At 33.2% G+C, this 12,714-nt stretch overlaps 1 protein-coding gene across 2 annotated transcripts in view; it reads right to left on the bottom strand.

The window, feature by feature from the left end:
• PIK3CA (phosphatidylinositol-4,5-bisphosphate 3-kinase catalytic subunit alpha) overlaps positions 1-12,714 on the bottom strand; it is a 112,300-nt gene that overhangs the window by 17,144 nt on the left and 82,442 nt on the right. For both annotated transcript variants that reach the window (XM_032630322.1, XM_032630323.1), the window contains exons 6-12: positions 11,959-12,044; positions 7,991-8,096; positions 7,358-7,510; positions 7,127-7,261; positions 1,783-1,907; positions 803-884; positions 50-214 (exon numbers count right to left, since the gene is read on the bottom strand). In XM_032630322.1, coding sequence (XP_032486213.1) covers positions 50-214; positions 803-884; positions 1,783-1,907; positions 7,127-7,261; positions 7,358-7,510; positions 7,991-8,096; positions 11,959-12,044 — 852 coding nt within the window. The remainder of the gene's footprint in view (positions 1-49; positions 215-802; positions 885-1,782; positions 1,908-7,126; positions 7,262-7,357; positions 7,511-7,990; positions 8,097-11,958; positions 12,045-12,714) is intronic.

Raw genomic sequence — 12,714 nt, 5'->3', positions numbered from 1 at the left:
TGTTGGAAGGTGCATGGATTTAGAATAAAACATTATTTTTCTATTTTACCTGTACTAGCTGAATTAGGTACTGAGAAAGTTTGTCATCTGTTAAATATTTTTCTAAGCATCGAACAGCAAAACCTCGAACCATAGGATCTGGGTAATTGCAGTCCAGTAGCTCCATAGCCTGTTCAGGTTTGATTGGAGGCCAATCTTTTACCAAGCAGTACATCTGTGTATGAGTGAGATAATAGATCATAATACACATAATCTACTGAACATCATAACTTAGCCTAGACTACTTTAAACATGCTCAGAACACTTACTTTAGCCCACAGCTGGGCAAAATCATTTAACACAAAGCCTATTTTATAATAAAGTGTTGAATATCCCACGCAATTTGTTGAACACTGTACTGAAAGTGAAAAGGAGAATGGCTATATGGGTACAGAATAGTTGTAAGGATACTGGCTGTTTACCCTCACGATCATCCGGCTGACTGGGAGCTGTGGCTTGCTACTGCTGCCCAGTATCAGGAGAGACTATTTTACCACATATTGCTAGCCTGAGAAAAGATCAAAATTTGAAATTTGAAGTATAGTTTCTACTGAATGCATCTCACTTTCTCACCATTGTAAAGTAATAATATCTTAAGGTGAACCATGGTAAGTCGAGGACCATCTGTATTATCATTATTAATTAATTTAAAACATAGTCTATTTCATTTCTTATACTTATACAGACTTTCTGAGAAAAAACAATTTGAATGACATACCAAATTTGTGCAACAGTTATTCAGTAATCTCAAACATGCATTTACCTGAGCTACTTCATCTCTAGAATTCCATTTAACAGACAGAAGCAATTTGGGTAGAATTTCAGGGATAGTTACACAATAGTGTCTGTGTGGAAAAGACAAAACAAAACAAAACAAAAATTCTTACATATTATTCAAAAGGCCTAGATGTCTAAATTTGTGACTATGCAATCTTTAAGAAGTTCCAAACACTTTTAAAACTTCTTACCATTACTAGCCTTCTTTAAAATCAAAACAAACCTGTGTTTAACACTATAGCTGCACATATATGTACATAGATACAGTTATAATGGCATGGAAGACTAAAGGAAAACCCAAATGGAGGACAGGTACTTAGGGAAAATTATGAATTTATGTTATAACACTATATAGCTCCTATTACTCATCTACTTATTCGGCATGAACCATGAGAAGAGTTATCACTTCTACTGTGGTCACTGGACAAAATTTATATTTAAATGAACTTTCTGCAGAATGCACTGCAACTGCCTTATTTAAATAAACCAGGGTACACTTACCAAGTTGCAGGATAATTTCTTTAGAAGTGAAAATAAGGCATTACAGTATTACTTTAAGGAAGTGTAAGAAAAAATGAAAAATGGAAGGAACTCCTAAAAATGAAAATATCTAGACCAATTAAATCACAACTAAATTGATCTAAAACTAAGGTTTTTTTTTTTTTTCTGGATCTTAAATTTTATTTGAAAACAAACCAAAAAAACAAATCCTAAAAAATGTCATGTTAAGGATTCAGAATTTTAAAAAAGCCTTCAATCTGCAAGGTTATTACCAATGCAGCATGATTTTCTAGAAATACTGATTGATACCCACAGTTCAAAAAAGGATAATGTTTGTAATTTAAAATCATGTAAATTACGCTTTATTTACTCTAATAGGTAATGGCAGAAGCATGGCAAGATCAGCCAAAGTCAGTTCTTTCTTCTGAAATAGAAGGAACAGAGACTCTCTATCTTAGCACTTACCTGTGGCTCCACAGAAAATCTTTCTCTTGCTCAGTGATTTCAGATAGAGGATCTCGTGTACAAATTGCTCGGAGCTGTTCTTTATCATTTTCTCTTAATTCATTGTCTCTAGCTAGTCTGTTACTCTGTAAAATAAAGTAATATCTTATATAATTTTCTTTGCCATACCCCCCTCGATTCATGAGTGATCTGCAAAAAAAGAAAATTAATTTTCAATAAACTTTACATTGCTTATTAACTGTTAAAGAACAGTTTATTCTCATTGCAAGACTTTATTTTCAGGGATGGGGAGAACAAACTTAAGACAGTTATTTGTGGAACAAATCCAATAATTTACTTGGTTAACATTACCACCAACCAAAGAACAGTTAAGTGCCAAAATCAGTCAGGGATAAGGCTAGATTTGGATACTAGGGGGTGGTAGTGAACAATTTACTTCTCTTCCTGATGAGGACCCTTCCTAGTATCCTATTAACTAATCTGCTAATGTTTCTGGAATAAGAAAATTAAAAAGTAAAATAATAAAATAAAAATATAAATTCTTTCATAATCCTTCCCTGAAAATATCCTTATAATCACTTGCAAGGCTTTCTAATTTTAAAAGTAAAAATAAGGGAAAAAAGGAGAAAAAAACCCATCCACATTAAAACACTGCACATTGAATGTTTGGAAACGAAAAAGAAAATACCATAACTTTTGGTGTAATTCCAATATTCCAGGTAATATATTTATTCCCTTTAAATACAAATGTATTAACCGCATAGTGAATAATTATAAATGCATATTAATGTATCATGCAAAACACACACCCCTTAGGATGAGTTACACATATTCCGATTGGCTAAAAATGAAAGCAGACATCCATGCTACTTGGTTTTTATACATTTAAATATTGTTAATTTATCCAACAGCATAAAGAAATATTACTGGCACATATTCACTCAACAAATCTTTATTAATACATGTACTGTGTACCTTGTCCTGTTCTTACTGTTGGGCTCAGAAAATAGTAAACACCCTGTATTAACAGAGCCTCTATTACAGTGGGAAATTAAATGAATAAATAAAAATACTGGAGTAGATATAGATAAGATACTCTGGGTGCTGTGACAGAGAAGGACTGAGTGGCTACTTTAGACTGGGTGTTCAGGAATGGCCTTTGAGAAGGCAGTATTAATTTGTGATCCAAATGACAAGAAAGAACCAGCCACACTAAGACCAGGGAAAGACTACTGCAGATGAAGGAAACAGTGAAAGTGCCCCAAGTAAAGAATGAGTTTGGTGTGAAGGAGGAACAGGAAGAAGACCAGGGCGTCTGAAGTCCAGTAGATGAGGGAGAGGAGTGACAGGAGGTCATGTTCAGAGCACGTAAAATTTGCAGGTCAGGGTAAAAGGTCTGGATTTTACTTTTAGCGAAGCTATTTAAAGGATGAATACTATTACTTGATTTACCTTTTATAAATATTATTCTGGTTGCTTTGGGGAAAGCAGGAGACCAGTTAGGAGGCTACTGCAATAGTCCAGGTAAGAGAATACTTAACCCTCAACTCATCAGAAAAAGTAGTCATTAGAACTTATCATCTGGGTTCCAATGGACTCTTAGTTCTTTTACTTACTGATTTTTGTTTATATTTTTAATACAAAATAATTTAAAGAAGAATAAAGTGATGGTGAGAAACAATTTTATTAGACATCTTAATAAGAATATAAACACAGTAAAACCAAATTTATAATCCAAAACGGGCAACATACGTTGAATGCAACAAACTTGCTCATCAACTGTCATGTGTGAGCCTGAATATATCCATCTTGTGAATACTGATTCCAGATTTCAAATACATATCTAGTAAGTTCTAGTTTATCATTACTTCTGGTTTTTCTTCTCACACTTGCATTGTCAAAATACTTTTGAAAACTTTGATGACTCATAATTTTATTGAAGAAAGGAAACCATCTTCTTTGCTTCATAACTGCAAAACATTTCTATTTTTTATACTTACGGATATCAGAATAATCAATCCAAGGATTTAAAAAATTTCTACATCACCTTTTTCCTTCCAGTCATTTTTATACATAACTGCCTGCAGCATTTATTTACTTACTAAGTAAATTCTGATGCACAACATCATAAAAGATGGAAAGAATACTGAAAAAGATGAGGTGTGGGCTGGGTTCTTGTTAAGAAATACTGTGTGATAAAGTCATTCCTGCAGAATGACTAACTGATGTTAGTCATTTTTTGTCCTTGGAGATATACTGTTCACTCATCATTTCCTGAGTTTGAGAAAAATTCATCTAGGATATTGTCATCTGATATTTCACTTACATGATCAATTTTAACATCATCATTCAAGCCTGGAATAGTGGTTCTCAACTGGGGTGATTCTGTCCCTTCTAAGAGGAACCTCTGATACTGTTTGGACACATTTTTGATCATCACAGCTTGTGGCAGTGGTGGTGCTGGCATCTAGAGGGTGGAGGCCAGGGATGCTGCTAAACATCCTGTAATGCACACAACAGCCCCTATAACAAAGGAGTTTTTGGCCCCAAATGTCAGCAATGTCAAGGCTGAGAAACTTTGCTTTAAAGTGCTATTATCTGTCTCTTTGTATTCATACTCTGATTTGCTAATAATTATGAAATATTTTCCTCTGTCAATTTTCTTCTCTTCGGCATTATCAGTGGAAAGGGAAAAATTCTGAATTATTAACAGTGTTCAATTAAAGCCTAAAAAATAACAGCAACAAAACACTACAAAGATGGTGTTTGTAGACTTCTTTATACATCTGGAAAGATGATACAAAACACTGGGCTATGCAATGAGAAGACTGAAGGATGATGTACTAGTGATGATTTATCTCACTACTGTATCATCCTTCTAGGCTATTTTATCCTTTTATATTTTTATATTATTTTAGTCTTTTTTTTAGCATAGTTGGAATTAATTAATGAATAATGATGAAATAGTAAAATGTTTTAAGATATTGGAAAACTAAGATCCTATTATTGTTTCTAAGAGTTATAAAAGTTTTCAATAGATCCAAAGGTAACTGAAAGATAGAGTCAGTTTTATTCTATTATAAAAAAAAACAGGGACTTCCCTGGTGGTGCAGTGGTTATGAATCTGCCTGCCAATGCAGGGGACACAGGTTCGAGCACTGGTCCGGGAAGATCCCACATGCCATGGAGCAACTAAGCCTGTGTGCCACAACTACTGAGCCCGCACACCACATCTACTGAAACCCACGTGCCTAGAGCCCGTGCTCCACAAGAGAAGCCACTGCAATGAGAAGCCCACGCACCGCAACGAAGAGTAGCCCCCGCTCACCGCAACTAGAGAAAGCCAGCACACAGCAACAAAGACCCAACGCAGCCTAAATATAAATAGAATTAAAAAAAACAAAAACAATGGATAAGGGTTCCAATTTCTCCACATCCTCACCAACACCTGTTATTTAAAAAAAAAAAGTTTTTCTTTTTGAAATAAAAAAAAATTCTTCTAAGGAAGAAAAAGTCATAAAGTATCAATCCTTACAGAGTTAGAACTGCTCAAAAAGGAAACTCAAAAGCTAAAATTGGCTCCAACAAGCCCTGATGGCAAACTGAGTTCAATGGCTGAATGTATGAATAAAATAGGAAATAAATGAGTTTCCAAGTATGTGACTTGACTCTTGTAATTCAGTTAGTTTAAAGGTATAACAAATTGGATAGCGTTATGGACATTTTATGGAAACGCTCATCAGTATTTTACCCCCAATTTCAAAAGTAAGGAATTCCTGTCTAGTTAGAATGGTTAAGAGTAAAAGACTTAATACTAATTAAACAGTGACACTGGATAACTTATTTAAACTCCTTAAGCCTATTCCTTACTGGTAAAATACGAATTATAATAGCACCTACCCTCATAGAGACTGCTTTTAAGATTAAATGAGGTAATACGTGAAAAGTAATTGGTATGGCATTTGGTATATGGTAAGCACTTAATAAATGTTAGGTATATTCAAAGAATTAAACTTACGGAGTAGGGTTTTTCAAGAAAGAGAATCCCTTTTTAACTTCAAAAAAGCTAATTGTTCCTTCCGTAAATGACAGAATTCAGTAATGATTTTAAATTAATTTCTACTTAACAAAATATCTTCTACATAGTTCTGAAAGTACACAGGCAGGAAGATTATTATTACTATTATTATTATTCTGTTTACAAAAGGGATTGGTAAACTCCTTACTGAGAATACAACTAATAAAGTTAAACTAATAAAGTTCCTAAGCATAGGATTCCAGGCTACCCCAGGGTGCTACTATTACTGTTACTGGGGGTAGGCCTATCTCAGGACCCACATTCATTGAATGGTCTATCTATAACCTTTAATTAGGCCAAAGAAAATGGTGATAAATTAGAAAACTGGGGAAAGAGACAGCAAAGAACAAAAATACCTTCTTCTCTCAGTACTGACACTTTTGCCCTTGAGAAATAAGGGAGAGTTTATGATCTTATTTATTTTTTTAACATCTTTATTGGAGTAACATTGCTTTACAATGGTGTGTTAGTTTCTGCTGTATAACAAAGTGAATCAGCTATACATAAACATATATCCCCATATCTCCTCCCTCTTGTGTCTCCCTCCCACCCTCCCTATCCCAGCCCTCTAGGTGGACACAAAGCACCAAGGAGAGTTTATGATCTTTGAACGCAGTTATACTGCGGTTCAAAAGTTACAGCCAAGATCAGACAAATAGATCAATATTTAAACTCCATTTTATATATATTCTTTTCTAGCATGTCTGGACTATACTGGTATGCTATTTCCTCTGCTCCCTTGCTCAACTAACAACATACGTATACCTTGATTTCAAGTTCAAGGTTATTATCCCAGAGAGGTCTTTCCTGAACCCAAAATACATTAGCCTTTCTCCCCAAAACCCTATGTTAGTCATTCTTGACACACTATTGTTTCCTTCATGGCACTCACCATGATTTATGATCTTATATTTCTGTGTTTACCAGTTTCAGGCCTATTTTCACCATTAGACTGTATAATCAGTGGAGGTCTCTTTAGGTCACAACTTTATTACCTGGTACCTATCGTATAATAAATATATACATATAGTCAGTATTCAATAAATATTTGTCAAATGAGGCAGGCTAAACTAAGAAAAGGCAGAGCTGCAGTAAAAATATTAGCATACAGAATTTTATTTTATTGCAATGCTGTTCTAGAGCCTGAAGTATCTATTCGAGTGTGACTAAAACACATGAAACCTTCTCTATACAAAGAGTAACAGTATGCAGCCAAAAGCACTGATTATGACTGATACTTAAGGAAGACTCAGTGATTTGCCTTACCAGTCCTGCATGGGAATAACTAAATCCTGCTTCTCGGGATACAGACCAATTGGCATGCTCTTCAATCACTGACATATCTGGAAACTTTACCACACTGCTGAACCAGTCAAACTCCAACTCCAAACATGGAGTTTCCTAAGAGATGGAATAAAAGTTATTATACATATTACACTTGACTGTCACACACACAAAAAAGAAAAAAAATCTTATTTATGATAATAAAAAGCTTACTTTATTTGGATTTGATCCAGTAACACCAATAGGGTTCAGCAAATCTTCTAGTCCATGAGGTACTGGCCAAAGATTCAAAGCCATTTTTCCAGATACTAGAGTATCTGTGTAATCAAACAAGTTTATATTTCCCCAGGCCAATGGACAGTGTTCCTTAACAAAACAGAAAAATGTTCACTACTCTGTAGATTAAATTATAAAATGCATTTCAAAATATTGATACTCTTCTTTCCCAGAAAAGAGAAATCAACAACTGTCTTTTTCATGGTATCTATAACAAGTCACATTAATTTTTTCAAAGTATAAATAGTTTCTTTCCTTTTTTCCATTTGAAATTACATGTATTTTTTAATTATAAATAGGAAATATGAACCAAAGCAAGCAAGACAGATATTTGTATGTAGTCACTCTGCAAGTTTAAAAATTTTATCAGTATGAACTCAGGACATATTCATCATAAAATAAATTCTGGAAGCTCTATCAAGCTATTCTTCTTTAAATAAATATATTATTTAAAAATGCTATTAATTTTTTAAACAAAGAAAAATAATATCCATTTCTTGAAAAAATTCAATCAGTAGTATAATTAGGAGTTTTTAGAGGTGAATGATTGTTCATTTTGAAATACTTTACCTCTTTAGCACCCTTTCGGCCTTTAACAGAACAAATAGAAAGGCAAAGTCGAGCAGCACGAGGAAGATCAGGAATGTATATATCGTAATTCAGCCATTCATTCCACCTATGAAAAATTAAGAAAAAAATAATTTACCAAAAAAGACTTTTTCTAGAGTATATAAATGACTCCTACAAATCATCAAGAAAAAGATAAATCAAATGAAAACCAAGCCAGAGATTGACTGGAACAAAGACTTCACAAGGTCATATTTAAATGGCTAATACACATGAAAAAGTAGCCAATATCAGGACTTCCCTGGTGGTCCAGTGGTAAAGAATCTGCCTTACAATGCAGGGGACGTGGGTTTGAACCCTGGTCAGGGAACTAAGATCCCACATGCCGCAGGGCAACTAAGCCTGCGGCCACAACTACTGAGCTCACGTGCCCTGGAGGCTGCGCGCCACAACTAGAGAAGAGAAAAACCCTCACGACACAACTAGAGAGAAGCCTGCGGGCTACAACTAAGACCTGATGCAGCCAAAAATAAATAAATAAATAAATGTTTAAAAAAAAGAAAGTAGTCAATATGTCATTCAAAAAATGCAAAATAAAAGATATCACTATAAAAAAGAATGGCTAAAACTATAAATACTGATGATACTAAGGGGTGGTAAGGAGGTGCAGTAACAGGAAATCTCATACATGCTAGGGGAGGTGTAATTTGTACAACCAATTTGGAAAGCATAATCTATTAAAACTGAACCATGACTCAGCTCCACCTCTAGGTATAAAACCACAGAAATGTATGCATTTTTGCACAGAATGTTAATAGAATTATTTACAGTATCCCCAAACTTCAAAAAAATTCAAATGACCAACAGTAGAATAAATGGTAGTATATTCATATAATGGCACACTATATATCAATAGAAATGAACACCAGTTATTTACAATATGGATGAAATCTTACAAACATAATATTGAGTGTAAGAAGCTAGACACAAAAGAATATCTACTCCTTCAGTCCATTTATATAAAATTCAGGAATAACCAAAACTAACCAATAGTGTTAGAAATCAAGATAGTAGTTATCTTTGGGGAGGAGAGAAGATTAATGGATTGGGAAGTAGTGTGAGGAGGGGTTTTTGGAATGCTGGTAAATGTTCTAATTCTTGACCAGCATAGTGGCTATATAGGTATTCTCACCTTGTGATAATTCACTGAACTGTGCACTTATGATTTATGCATTTGTGCTATATTTCAGTAAAAATAAAAAACTAATTAGCTTATAGAAGAGGCAAAGAGAAAAGGGAAACTAAGTAAGATAAAATTAGATTTCCTATTATGATTAAAATTGTATTTAATTACTTTTATATATGATGTAGTTTCATCCAGAAGAGCCCATTAATTTAAATAAGTCAGTATGTAAATAAAATAAAGGATACGTAAGGAGAAAGTATGTAAATTTTAGAGTACTTCACAAGAGGTAATAAAACTTGACATTCATAATAAGGAAAGCATAAGAAGCTCCTACAACAAGTGATGATAAAAATTATTCAAATTTTTATGATAAATTCCCTTCAATTTATTGGATGTTACATGCAAAATTATGTCTATATTTGGTAAACATACTGGTAAAGAGCGAAGTATAATAAGTAGTAGTTTTTTTTTTTTTTAAATTAAAATCATTATAGTAATGGCTAAAAGCTTGGACTCAGAAGTCAGACTACCTGGAGTAAAGTCTTGTTTCTACTATTTTATTATATGTGTAACACTCGCTTTGTCTGTTTTCTCATGTGTGAAATGGGACTAATAATAGAACATAAATAAAGCACTTAGAACAGCAACTGGTCCATGTTAAAAGCTCAAGTGCTAGATATTAACTCTGAAAACTTTTCAAATGGCTTCTTTATAATTCTGTTCTGTTTTCTGATTATAAATAAAAGAAGACTTACTTAACAAAACAGTATAAGAATTCTACTTTTAATTAGTCAGACTAAGTTATAAAACCATCAGTAAAATAAGTTCTATTTATTCTAGTATCTTTGCTTGAGTGTGGGCAAAGATAAAAAGAAATATATTGTCCTTTTATACAGAGAAGACATTTAAAATGCGGGAACTTAGCTAGAAGGAAATCGAAAGGGAAAGGAGACAACAAATGCAGGGAAAAGAAATACTGTGAGATTTGATAAGTCCACAGTAATTCAAGAAAAATTAGAAGATGTATCTCAAACGTACCTAGTACTTTGTACCACTCTGAAATTTTTAGAATTGCTCATAATTAGTGAGAAATTTTCTACACATTTTCTAAGAGAACTGTGTCTTATTAATGTAGTTCAGTATTATGCTAACTGAATAAAGCATGTTCCTTTCACACACACACCCCACCCATACCCAATTAAGTTCTTTATTTTGGCAATGGTTTTATATATATATTCCAAATTGATTTTGATATTGGGAGATAACTGGTAACATTTATAAGAAATTTATTTAGCATATAGAAAGAACAGATTTAGAACAATCACTTAATCTCAGTAAGAATTTTTAAGATTCTATCTTTCTAATAACTTAATACACTTTTACCTCTGATCTTTTCTGTAAATGCAGAGAAGTTTTAAAATTTACTTAAATCTTTATACTACTACCACAGGGATTTTACCTTACAGATATTCTTAAAGGAAAGACAATAAAATATAAGTCGTTTATGAATAGCTATTTTAAGATATTAAAATTTTGACAGTCTAATCTTATATTATTAAATAAATTTACCATTTATTTTTCTAAAGCCTGTTTATTCTTGGTACTTGAAAGAACTAGGATAAATCTATCCAACATTGTTTTGGGGTCTTTGCTTGGGGCTTGTTGAATTCCTTAGATTGTTGGTTTTATAGTTTTCACCAAATTTGGAAAATTTTGGCTATAATTTCCTCAAATATTGTTTTTCTGCTCCTTGTACAACCACCCACCTAACCTGTGACAGATATGCTGTGTGAGTGGGAAATAAACATTTGTTGTTCTAACAAAAAATTCAGAAGATTCTGGTGTGGTCTGTTGCCACAGCATAACTTCTAACCTGAATGATGTATTGATACTTTCTGACCTATGATGGTTCAGGCAGGGCGGGGAACTATTTCCCTTCCTCCTGGTAGAGAAGGCTACCATCTCTTTGAACTTTACGTAGGCTTTCTCACCTCTATCAATTTAATTACAACACCATAACTTTTTCTTGACTCTCCTAGAACTCAGTCTGAATTGATTATGAAATTTACTTCTGGAAGATCCACTAGTTAGCTCTATTGCTAGTCTAAAAAATCCATCTTTAACATTTAATTCCAATTTGAGTTCTCTTAAAATATTACTATTAATTTCAAGAATAAACTTTTATCCCCAAATGATTCTATACAGAGAAGCAAAGAAATGGCAGGATGTCAAGCTGTTGAATTATACTACCTATTTCTTCATTTTATCTAGGCAGTAATCATTTAAAAATGTTCCCAATAACACCCCCTCCCACTAAGAAACTGGTTTGTTCCCCAAGATTCTTTATTTGAATGTCATAAATATGTATTCTTGGGAGTACTGTAAAGAAAACTGCCTCAGAGTAGTCCAGCTCTAAAGTTGTTTGCCAAGTCTCACTTCTTAATGGAAATGCAAATGGAGATAAAAAAGGAATAAAATGCTAGGTTTATGGATCTAATGTAAGGAATAATCAGCACAAAACTATAACCACATTCTGTTCTCTCCTTGACACAATGAGAAGAGAGGATCAGAAAAACCCTTCCGATAACGTTTTAGGGAGAATCAATAAAGTGATCCTGTGATTGATACTCATTAGACGGAATGTCCTCATGTTCTATATGTAAATGTCTGGTAATTATATATGACTTGTATAAAACTAATGATGTAAACTATACTACTTTTATTTATTATCCTGCTAAACACTAATATGACTTTTGGAAATATAAACTCATATATACTTCCTTACCTGGGATTGGAACAAGGTACTCTTTGAGTGTTCACATTATCACATAAGGGTTCTCCTCCATGGTAGATACCTGTTCGAACATAGATCTAAGGAAAATAAAAAGTTATGTGTATACACGTACAAATATATATATATATATGTATATATACACATGCACACATACATACTAGACCAGACCAATATTAAACATTATCAAAACAATGTAACTGATATGAATGAGAGAATCAACTAAAGTTTCTGTTCAGATGTAGCTTCTCTGTTCTCTTTTTCTTCACATGTATAGTAAACTAATACTGATGCAGATTCTTCACCAAAATGTACTGCTGCCTTCAGGCGGACATTACATTATTAAAAATCAAGATAGGCCCACAATCCCTTTAGGGCAGGTATGTAATTCAGAGTTTTTCATATTTTAGAAAGATAAATTGGTACATATACTAAATATTACTTAGTACCCTTAGCAGTTAAAGCAGCACTCCGTAAAGAAATTAATATTTCTGCAATAAAACATTTGGATATTTACACTAAGTGGGATAAATAAGGACTGTAAAAAACCTCGCTTCAGGTTAGGTCAGGTTTTCCTGCCAAATGAATTCTGTAAAAGTTTGGTTTTAAGAGCTTAGAATTATGGGTATTAGAATTATTAGAATTAGGGATATTAGAATTACAGAAAATGATTATAAGCTGAGGTAGATGTTTTCTAGCCAGCTGAAAACATACTGCAGGTCAACAGATTATTATATACTTCAATAAAAA

This window comes from Phocoena sinus, chromosome 4 (genome assembly GCF_008692025.1).
Source record: "Phocoena sinus isolate mPhoSin1 chromosome 4, mPhoSin1.pri, whole genome shotgun sequence".
NCBI lineage: Eukaryota > Metazoa > Chordata > Mammalia > Artiodactyla > Phocoenidae > Phocoena > Phocoena sinus.
Note: the sequence above shows the minus strand (reverse complement) of the source record. Positions and strands in the feature narration are given on the sequence as shown.